This window comes from Ascaphus truei, chromosome 12, assembly GCF_040206685.1.
Source record: "Ascaphus truei isolate aAscTru1 chromosome 12, aAscTru1.hap1, whole genome shotgun sequence".
Taxonomy (NCBI): Eukaryota; Metazoa; Chordata; class Amphibia; order Anura; family Ascaphidae; genus Ascaphus; species Ascaphus truei.
This window is the reverse complement of record NC_134494.1, coordinates 49,414,381-49,426,001: the sequence shown is the minus strand read 5'-3', so window position 1 is coordinate 49,426,001 and position 11,621 is coordinate 49,414,381. Positions and strand designations below refer to the sequence as shown.

Sequence of the window (11,621 nt, the reverse complement as noted above, 5' to 3'; positions counted from 1 at the left end):
GTGCCAGTGAAGGAGTATAAAGATATAAGCCCTGTGCAGTGAAGGAGTATAATGATATAGCCCCCTGTGCCAGTGAAGGTGTATAATGATATAAGCCCCCTGTGCCAGTGAAGGAGTATAAATGATATAAGCCCCTTGTGCCGTGAAGGAGTATAATGATATAAGCCCCTGTGCCAGTGAAGGAGTATAATGATATAAGCCCCTGTGCCAGTGAAGAGTATAATGATATAAGCCCCTGTGCCAGTGAAGGAGTATAATGATTAAGCCCTGTGCCAGTCGAAGGAGTATAATGATATAAGCCCCTGTGCCAGTGAAGGAGTATATCATGAGTAATAAGCCCCTGTGCCAGTGAAGGAGTATAATGAATAAGCCCCTGTGCCAGTGAAGGAGTATAATGATATAAGCCCCTGTGCAGTGAAGGAGTATAATGATATAAGCCCCTGTGCCAGTGAAGGAGTATAATGAATAAGCCCCTGTGCCAGTGAAGGAGTATAATGATATAAGGCCCCTGTGCCAGTGAAGAGTATAATGATATAAGCCCCTGTGCCAGTGAAGGAGTATAATGATATAAGCCCCTGTGCCAGTGAAGGAGTATAATGATATAAGCCCCTGTGCCAGTGAAGGAGTATAGCTGATATAAGCCCCTGTGCCAGTGAAGGAGTATAATGATATAAGCCCCTGTGCCAGTGAAGAGTCTTAATGATATAAGCCCTGTGCCAGTGAAGGGTGTATAATGATATTAAGCCCCCCCTTGTGCCAGTGAAGGTGTATAATGATATAAGCCCCTGTGCCAGTGAAGGAGTATAGTGATATAAGCCCCTGTGCCAGTGAAGGAGTATAATGATATAAGCCTCTGTGCCAGTGAAGGAGTATAATGATATAAGCCCCTGTGCAGTGAAGGAGCTATAATGATATAAGCCCCTGTGCCAGTGAAGGAGTATAATGATATAAGCCCCTGTGCCAGTGAAGGGTATATGATATAAGCCCCCTGTTGCAGTGAAGGAGTATAATGATATAAGCCCTGTGCCAGTGAAGGAGTATAATGATATAAGCCCCTGTGCCAGTGAAGGAGTATAATGATATAAGCCCCTGTGCCAGTGAAGGAGTATAATGATATAAGCCCTGTGCCAGTGAAGGAGTATAATGATATAAGCCCCTGTGCCAGTGAAGGAGTATAATGATATAAGCCCCTGTGCCAGTGAAGGAGTATAATGATATAAGCCCCTGTGCCAGTGAAGGAGTATAATGATATAAGCCCCTGTGCCAGTGAAGGAGTATAATGATATAAGCCCCTGTGCCAGTGAAGAGTATAATGATATAAGCCCCTGTGCCAGTGAAGGAGTATAATGATATAAGCCCTGTGCCAGTGAAGGGTATAATGATATAAGCCCTGTGCCAGTGAGGGTCTAATGATATAAGCCCTGTGCCAGTGAAGGAGTATAATGATATAAGCCCCTGTGCCAGTGAAGGTGTATAGTGATATAAGCCCTGTGCCAGTGAAGGAGTATAGTGATATAAGCCCCTGTGCAGTGAAGGAGTATAATGATATAAGCCCCTGTGCCAGTGAGGAGTATAACTGATATAAGCCCCTGTGCCAGTGAAGGAGTATAATGATATAAGCCCCTGTGCCAGTGACAGGAGTATAATGATATAAGCCCCTGTGCCAGTGAAGGAGTATAATGATATAAGCCCCTGTGCCAGTGAAGGAGTATAATGATATAAGCCCCTGTGCCAGTGAAGGAGTATAATGATATAAGCCCTGTGCCAGTGAAGGAGTATAATGATATAAGCCCTGTGCCAGTGAAGGAGTATAATGATATAAGCCCCCTGTGCCAGTGAAGGAGTATAATGATATAAGCCCCTGTGCCAGTGAAGGAGTATAATGATATAAGCCCCTGTGCCAGTGAAGGAGTATAATGATATAAGCCCCTGTGCAGTGAAGGAGTATAATGATATAAGCCCTGTGCAGTGAAGGAGTATAATGATATAAGCCTCTGTGCCAGTGAAGGAGTATAATGATATAAGCCTCTGTGCCAGTGAAGGAGATAATGATATAAGCCCCTGTGCCAGTGAAGGAGTATAATGATATAAGCCCCTGTGCCAGTGAAGGAGTAGGAATAAGAGAAGGAGTATAAGATATAAGCCCCTGTGCCAGTGAAGGAGTATAATGATATAAGCCCCTGTGCCAGTGAAGGAGTATAATGATATAGCCCCTGTGCCAGTGAAGGAGTATAATGATATAAGCCCCTGTGCCAGTGAAGGAGTATAATGATATAAGCCCCTGTGCCAGTGAAGGAGTATAATGATATACGCCCCTGTGCCAGTGAAGGAGTATAATGATATAAGCCCCTGTGCCAGTGAAGGAGTATAATGATATAAGCCCCTGTGCCAGTGAAGGAGTATAATGATATAAGCCCCTGTGCCAGTGAAGGAGTATATGATATAAGCCCCTGTCCAGTGAAGGAGTATAATGATATAAGCCCTGTGCCAGTGAAGGAGTATAATGATATAAGCCCCTGTGCCAGTGAAGGAGTATAATGATATAAGCCCCTGTGCCAGTGAAGGAGTATAATGATATAAGCCCCTGTGCCAGTGAAGGAGTATAATGATATAAGCCTCTGTGCCAGTGAAGGAGTATATCTGATAATAAGCCCCTGTGCCAGTGAAGGAGTATAATTGATATAAGCCCCTGTGCAGTGAAGGAGTATAATGATATAAGCCCCTGTGCCAGTGAAGGAGTATAATGATATAAGCCTCTGTGCCAGTGAAGGAGTATAATGATATAAGCCCTGTGCCAGTGAAGGAGTATAATGATATAAGCCCCTGTGCCAGTGAAGGAGTATAATGATATACGCCCCTGTGCCAGTGAAGGAGTATAATGATATAAGCCCTGTGCCAGTGAAGGAGTATAATGATATAAGCCCCTGTGCAGTGAAGGAGTATAATGATATAAGCCCCTGTGCCAGTGAAGGAGTATAATGATATAAGCCCCTGTGCCAGTGAAGGAGTATAATGATATAAGCCTCTGTGCCAGTGAAGGGAGTATATGATAAAGCCCTGTGCAGTGAAGAGTATAATGATATAAGCCCCTGTGCCAGTGAAGGAGTTAATGATATAAGCCCTGTGCCAGTGAAGGAGTATAATGATATAAGCCTCTGTGCCAGTGAAGGAGTATAATGATATAGCCCCTGTGCCAGTGAAGGAGTATAATGATATAAGCCCCTGTGCCAGTGAAGGAGTATAATGATATAAGCCCCTGTGCCAGTGAGGAGTATAATGATATACGCCCCTGTGCCAGTGAAGGAGTATAATGATATAAGCCCCCTGCCAGTGAAGGAGTATAATGATATAAGCCCCCTGTGCCAGTGAAGGAGGTATAATGATATAAGCCCCTGTGCCAGTGAAGGAGTATAATGATATAAGCCCCTGTGCCAGTGAAGGAGTATTAGTGATATAAGCCTCTGTGCCAGTGAAGGAGTACAATGATATAAGCCCCTGTGCCAGTGAAGGAGTATAATGATATAAGCCCTGTGCCAGTGAAGGAGTATAATGATATAAGCCCCTGTGCCAGTGAAGGAGTATAATGATATAAGCCCCTGTGCAGTGAAGGAGTATAATGATATAAGCCCCTGTGCCAGTGAAGGTGTATAATGATATAAGCCCTGTGCCAGTGAAGGAGTATAGGTGATATAAGCCCCTGTGCCAGTGAAGGAGTATAATGATATAAAGCCTCTGTGCCAGTGAAGGAGTATAATGATATAAGCCCCTGTGCCAGTGAAGGAGTATAATGATATAAGCCCCTGTGCCCAGTGAAGGAGTATAATGATATAAGCCCCTGTGCCAGTGAAGGAGTATAATGATATAAGCCCCTGTGCCAGTGAAGGAGTACAATGATATAAGCCCCTGTGCCAGTGAAGGAGTATAATGATATAAGCCTCTGTGCCAGGGAGGAGTATAATGATATAAGCCCCTGTGCCAGTGAAGGAGTATAATGATATAAGCCCCTGTGCCAGTGAAGGAGTATAATGATATAAGCCCCTGTGCCAGTGAAGGAGTATAATGATATAAGCCCCTGTGCCAGTGAAGAGTATAATTGATATAAGCCTCTGTGCCAGTGAAGGAGTATAATGATATAAGCCCCTGTGCCAGTGAAGGAGTATAATGATATAAGCCCCTGTGCCAGTGAAGGAGTATAATGATATAAGCCCCTGTGCCAGTGAAGGAGTTATAATGATATAAGCCCCTGTGCCAGTGAAGGAGGTATAATGATATAAGCCCCTGTGCCAGTGAAGGAGTATAATGATATATAAGCCCCTGTGCCAGTGAAAGGAGTATAATGATATAAGCCCCTGTGCCATGAAGAGTATAATGATATAAGCCCCTGTGCCAGTGAAGGAGTATAATGATATAAGCCCCTGTGCCAGTGAAGGAGTATAATGATATAAGCCCTGTGCCAGTGAAGGGAGTATAATGATATAAGCCCCTGTGCCAGTGAGGAGTATAATGATATAAGCCCCTGTGCCAGTGAAGGAGTATAATGATATAAGCCCCTGTGCCAGTGAAGGAGTATAATGATATAAGCCCTGTGCCAGTGAAGGAGTATAATGATATAAGCCCCTGTGCCAGTGAAGGAGTATAATGATATAAGCCCCTGTGCCAGTGAAGGAGTATAATGATATAAGCCCCTGTGCCAGTGAAGGAGTATAATGATATAAGCCCCTGTGCCAGTGAAGGAGTATAATGATATAAGCCTCTGTGCCAGTGAAGGAGTTTAATGATATAAGCCCTCTGTGCCAGTGAAGAGTATAATGATATAAGCCCCCTGTGCCAGTGAAGGAGTATAATGATATAAGCCCCTGTGGCCAGTGAAGGAGTATAATGATATAAGCCCCTGTGCCAGTGAAGGAGTATAAGATATAAGCCCTGTGCAGTGAAGGAGTATAATGATATAAGCCTCTGTGCCAGTGAAGGAGTATAATGATATAAGCCCCCTGTGCCAGTGAAGGAGTATAATGATATAAGCCCCTGGGCCAGTGAAGGAGTATAATGATATAAGCCCCTGTGCCAGTGAAGGAGTATAATGATATAAGCCCCTGTGCCAGTGAAGGAGTATAATGATAAGCCCTGTTCAGTGAAGGAGTATAATGATATAGCCTCATGCCAGGAAGGAGTATAAGATATAAGCCCCTGTGCCAGTGAAGGAGTATAATGATATACGCCCCTGTGCCAGTGAAGGAGTATAATGATATAAGCCCCTGTGCCAGTGAAGGAGTATAATGATATAAGCCCCTGTGCCAGTGAAGGAGTATAATGATATAAGCCCCTGTGCCAGTGAAGGAGTATAATGATATAAGCCCCTGTGCCAGTGAAGGAGTATAATGATATAAGCCTCTGTGCCAGTGAAGGAGTATAATGATATAAGCCTCTGTGCCAGTGAAGGAGTACTAATGATATAAGCCCCTGTGCCAGTGAAGGAGTATAATGATATAAGCCCCTGTGCCAGTGAAGGAGTATAATGATATAGCCTCTGTGCCAGTGAAGGAGTATAATGATATAAGCCCCTGTGCCAGTGAAGGAGTATAATGATATAAGCCCCTGTGCCAGTGAAGGAGTATAATGATATAAGCCCCTGTGCCAGTGAAGGAGTATAATGATATACGCCCCTGTGCCAGTGAAGGAGTATAATGATATAAGCCCCTGTGCCAGTGAAGGAGTATAATGATATAAGCCCTGTGCCAGTGAAGGAGTATAATGATATAAGCCCCTGTGCCAGTGAAGGAGTATAATGATATAAGCCCCTGTGCCAGTGAAGGAGTATAGTGATATAAGCCTCTGTGCAGTGAAGGAGTACAATGATATAAGCCCCTGTGCCAGTGAAGGAGTATAATGATATAAGCCCCTGTGCAGTGAAGGAGTATAATGATATAAGCCCCTGTGCCAGTGAAGGAGTATAATGATATAAGCCCCCTGTGCCAGTGAAGGAGTATAATGATATAAGCCCTGTGCCAGTGAAGGTGTATAATGATATAAGCCCCTGTGCCAGTGAAGGAGTATAGTGATATAAGCCCCTGTGCCAGTGAAGGAGTATAATGATATAAGCCTCTGTGCCAGTGAAGGAGTATAATGATATAAGCCCCTGTGCCAGTGAAGGAGTATAATGATATAAGCCCCTGTGCCAGTGAAGGAGTATAATGATATAAGCCCCTGTGCCAGTGAAGGAGTACAATGATATAAGCCCCTGTGCCAGTGAGGAGTATAATGATATAAGCCCTCTGTGCCAGTGAAGGAGTATAATGATATAAGCCCCTGTGCCAGTGAAGGAGTATAATGATATAAGCCCCTGTGCCAGTGAAGGAGTATAATGATAGTAAGCCCCTGTGCCAGTGAAGGAGTATAATGATATAAGCCCCTGTGCCAGTGAAGGAGTATAATGATATAAGCCTCTGTGCCAGTGAAGGAGTATAATGATATAAGCCCCTGTGCCAGTGAAGAGTATAATGATATAAGCCCCTGTGCCAGTGAAGGAGTATAATGATATAAGCCCCTGTGCCAGTGAAGGAGTATAATGATATAAGCCTCTGTGCCAGTGAAGGAGTATAATGATAATAAGCCCCTGTGCAGTGAAGGAGTATAATGATATAAGCCCCTGTGCCAGTGAAGGAGTATAATGATATAAGCCCCTGTGCCAGTGAAGGAGTATAATGATATAAGCCCCTGTGCCAGTGAAGGAGTATAATGATATAAGCCTCTGTGCCAGTGAAGGAGTATAATGATATAAGCCCCTGTGCCAGTGAAGGAGTATAATGATATAAGCCCCTGTGCCAGTGAAGGAGTATAATGATATAAGCCCCTGTGCCAGTGAAGGAGTATAATGATATAAGCCCCTGTGCCAGTGAAGGAGTATAATGATATAAGCCTCTGTGCCAGTGAAGGAGTATAATGATATAAGCCCCTGTGCCAGTGAAGGAGTATAATGATATAAGCCCCTGTGCCAGTGAAGGAGTATAATGATATAAGCCCCTGTGCCAGTGAAGGAGTATAATGATATAAGCCTCTGTGCCAGTGAAGGAGTACAATGATATAAGCCCCTGTGCCAGTGAAGGAGTATAATGATATAAGCCTCTGTGCCAGTGAAGGAGTATAGTGATATAAGCCTCTGCTCTAATTCTAGGCATACTTTGATAATGATCACTGGGTGCGGTACTTTCTCCACACCGGTCACTTGACCATCGCAGGCTGCAAAATGTCCAAGTCCCTGAAGAACTTCATTACCATCAAAGATGCACTGAATAGAAACACCGGTAAGGCAACAGTGTGTGTGTGTGTGTGTGTGTGTGTGTGTGTGTGTGTGTGTGTGTGTGTGTGTGTGTGTGTGTGTGTGTGTGTGTGTGCTTTTTTTTTTTTAATGCGTTAATATCTGTGAAAATAAAAGCCAGACCGTGGTGCATTTCACTTGCCAGTGCTTCTACTATGTTGAACGTAAGGGTGGCACTTTCACTTGTGTTGTGGTTTTGGTTCTAAACCGTGTCCATGTTCTGGTTTTGTTAATTTAATAAATTTATGTAAAAAAAAAAAACATTTAAAAAAAAACTGAATTTATAAGAAAAATTTTCAAATATTAAATCATGACAAAATGCTAAAACAAAAACTAAAAATTATGTCAACACCAAATTTTCAACTCCGCTGTAGAGATAGGCACTTGGTCTTGTGTACTGGTTTTGGGATGTAGGGCTCTGGTAGGTTCTGATTTTAGACACTTGGTCCCATCTCTTGCTAAAAGTGCTCTCACCCACCGGTATGGTTGACGAAATATGTTGGGGAAATAATTATTTACACTTTTGATATTGCCATTTCACTAATAATCCACTGAATTCATTTGAGGAAAATAGGCTGCAAAAAAATGCACATTCCCGCTGTATACATTTATGCCCAGCTCTACCTGCTGCCTGTGTATATCCGTGTGCCTTTTCACATTGACATCCCTAACTGCACTACACAGTCTTGTGATCAGTATGGTGTCAGTAACCGAAGCATTCAGGAAGTAGGTTCCGTTCAAGCAAAACATCTGTATCAACTAAACTTCAACGTAACCATCAACACGTAGATGGATTTAGGTACGATGCAGAAAAGATACATGCCTTGCACACCGTGTCCGAAAAAAACATATATTGCAATCTCTCAGCGGTGCAGTCCTTCCTCTGTGACAGAATCCCCTTTAAACTGCCACTAAATCCAACAAATCGGAGAGATGAGGTTGAACGCATCCTTCCAGTGAAAAAACAGGTCTTACTTAGACCATTTATTAATAAGAGACTACAACGTTTCGGGGGGTACACACAGCACAAGGGGAATGGGTTGTGTTTACCCCCGAAACATGCACCCCCGAAACATGCACCCGGTCTCGTCATTAATAAATGATCTAAGTAAAACCCTTTTTTTCACAGGAAATGTACGTTTAACCTCATCTTTTCGATTTGTAAGATGCAGAAAAGCACCATGAACCGTGCACTAAACGTGACTATATTCCCTACAGCCACTGTCGCACCTGGACCAGAGGGACCCCTAGAACCAATCTGTTGTAGTCCAAGCTCCTGAACCACTGGGCTATCAGGGAGTCAAAGCCACAATCCCCCCACAATATCTTTTTTGTTTAACCTGACCTGAACCACGTCCACCCGTTTGTCCCAAGAGATTTGTTGATTTTTTTGGGGTGCTGGGTTTGACGCCAAAAACTACAAATATGGCAGCCAGGACTTCAAACATGGCTGCGGGGTCACCAGTAAAAAGCTGCAACGTCAACTCCCAGTGACGCTGAGGGCTTCTGTTGACCACCAGATTAAGCACTGACCCTGCGGTCATTTTGTGTCCGGCCAAGCATATATTCTCTCTGGTGCGAGGAGCCGAGGGTCCCCGGACGCCAGGGCAGCTTCAGAGAACTGGTTAAAAATAAGGAATATAATATAAAGTGGCATATATTGCTGCTTCATGTGCTAGGAGTCACCAATAGAAAGCGGTGATGTCATCTCCTGGTGACTTTGCGGTTTTCTATTGGCTGCCAACACCTGCCACCACATTGGATGCAAACGCTGAAATCTTTGGAGCTTAGATTACCCTGGTGTGGCAATAGGGCAGGAGTGCGCAAACTCTTTAGTCTGCACCCCCTGCCTGCTCTTCCCCCCCCCCTGCTCACGCCACCCTTCTCTCCCCGCCCTTCTCTCCCCTGCCCCCCCCCCCCTTTGCATTGCCATGGCGCCAGAAACCATCGGAGACCCGGTAAGTGAGTTACAGAGACCTCACGCCCTCACCCAGCTTTTATTTTAAATGCTTTGGGGAAGTGCGCGGGGCCTCTAAGCGCCGCCCCAAAAAATTCCGCACGCACCCCTGCAATACGGGGATCCCACAGTTCAGGTAATCCAAATAAAGTGCTGCTTTACAAAGAAACATTAGGCCGGGATCACTGCAATTGTGTCACCCGACCTAGAATTATATAGTCATTTCTTGGTTTGACAATAAAAGATGCTAAATCCTCTAATGAAAATGACACAACTATTGCCCTTTTATAATACTTTCTTGTTAAACTAAACAGCTCGACAGCTGCGCCTGGCTTTCCTCATGCACTCCTGGAAGGACACGCTGGATTACTCAAACAACACCATGGAGTCGGCTGTTCAGTATGAGAAATTCCTGAGCGTGCGTATAACTTTTCTCCATTGAGTAATACTTTCTGTGCGATTTTTATTTTCTGTCGTGAATCGGACAGATAAAACGAATCCTTGAAAGGACAAAAACAAAGTGTTTGGTACAAGCTACATTTATTTCCATGGTATCCAATCATCCAGCAGTTTTCATCTAAAAACCTTGTTGTGTCCACATGTTATTTTCTAAACACAGTGGGCCCCTCTGACAACAAAAGTACTTACATGAGAAATACTGGGTCAGTGGTTCCCAATCTTTTTTTGATTAAGGAACCCCATGGGAAATTCTAAGGAACCCCAACCCTCTCTAATAAGCGTGTCTGAGATCTGATGCATTGTAAGGAACCCCAAGCCTCTCTAATAGCGCCTCTGAGATCAGATGCATTGTAAGGAACCCCAACCCTCTCTAATAGCGCGTCTGAGATCAGATGCATTGTAAGGAACCTCAACCCTCTCTAATAGCGCGTCTGAGATCAGATGCATTGTAAGGAACCCCAACCCCCTCTAATAGCGCGTCTGTAATCAGATGCATTGTAAGGAACCCCAACCCTCTCTAATAGCGCGTCTGAGATCAGATGCATTGTAAGGAACCCCGACCCTCTCTAATAGCGCGTCTCAGATCAGATGCATTGTAAGGAACCCCAACCCTCTCTAATAGCGCGTCTGAGATCAGATGCATTGTAAGGAACCCCAACCCTCTCTAATAGCGCGTCTGAGATCAGATACATTGTAAGGAACCCCAACCCTCTCTAATAGCGCGTGTGAGATCAGATGCATTGTAAGGAACCTCAACCCTCTCTAATAGCGTGTCTGAGATCAGATGCATTGTAAGGAACCCCAACCCTCTCTAATAGCGCGTCTGAGATCAGATGCATTGTAAGGAACCCCAACCCTCTCTAATAGCGCGTCTGAGATCAGATGCATTGTAAGGAACCCCAACCCTCTCTAATAGCGTGTCTGAGATCAGATGCATTGTAAGGAACCCCAACCCTCTCTAATAGCGCCTCTGAGATCAGATGCATTGTAACCTTTTCTGTATTTGGTGCAATTTGAAAATTACAGGGAACCCTTTAATGATGCCCGGGGAACCCTGGTTGAATAGCACTGTACAAGGTACTATTCAGCATGTGTTGCCATACATGTGACTATATTAGAGGGCCTAACGTGAATAACGCCTACTCTGATCGCAAATATTCAGTAAATCTGCATTGCTACTTAGCAGAGGTGAAAACCTAACACACAAACCTTTCACTTGGTATATATGTTATACAGTAGCAGAGGTGATGGTATATATGTTATACAGTAGCAGAGGTGATGGTATATGTGTTATACAGTAGCAGAGGTGATGGTATATTATATGTTATACAGTAGCAGAGGTGATGGTATATGTGTTATACAGTAGCAGAGGTGATGGTATATATGTTATACAGTAGCAGAGGTGATGGTATATATGTTATACAGTAGCAGAGGTGATGGTATATATGTTATACAGTAGCAGAGGTGATTGTATATATGTTATACAGTAGCAGAGGTGATGGTATATGTGTTATACAGTAGCAGAGGTGATGGTATATATGTTATACAGTAGCAGAGGTGATGGTATATATGTTATACAGTAGCAGAGGTGATGGTATATATGTTATACAGTAGCAGAGGTGATGGTATATATGTTATACAGTAGCAGAGGTGATGGTATATATGTTATACAGTAGCAGAGGTGATGGTATATATGTTATACAGTAGCAGAGGTGATGGTATATATGTTATACAGTAGCAGAGGTGATGGTATATTATATGTTATACAGTAGCAGAGGTGATGGTATATATGTTATACAGTAGCAGAGGTGATGGTATATATGTTATACAGTAGCAGAGGTGATGGTATATATGTTATACAGTAGCAGAGGTGATGGTATATATGTTATA

General features: G+C 43.6%; 1 protein-coding gene across 3 annotated transcripts in view; it reads left to right on the top strand.

The window, feature by feature from the left end:
* Positions 1-11,621, top strand: part of CARS1 (cysteinyl-tRNA synthetase 1) — a 58,119-nt gene that overhangs the window by 26,577 nt on the left and 19,921 nt on the right. For all 3 annotated transcript variants that reach the window (XM_075567660.1, XM_075567658.1, XM_075567659.1), the window contains 2 exons: positions 7,172-7,301; positions 9,587-9,690. In XM_075567660.1, the coding sequence (XP_075423775.1) occupies positions 7,172-7,301; positions 9,587-9,690 (234 nt within the window). The remainder of the gene's footprint in view (positions 1-7,171; positions 7,302-9,586; positions 9,691-11,621) is intronic.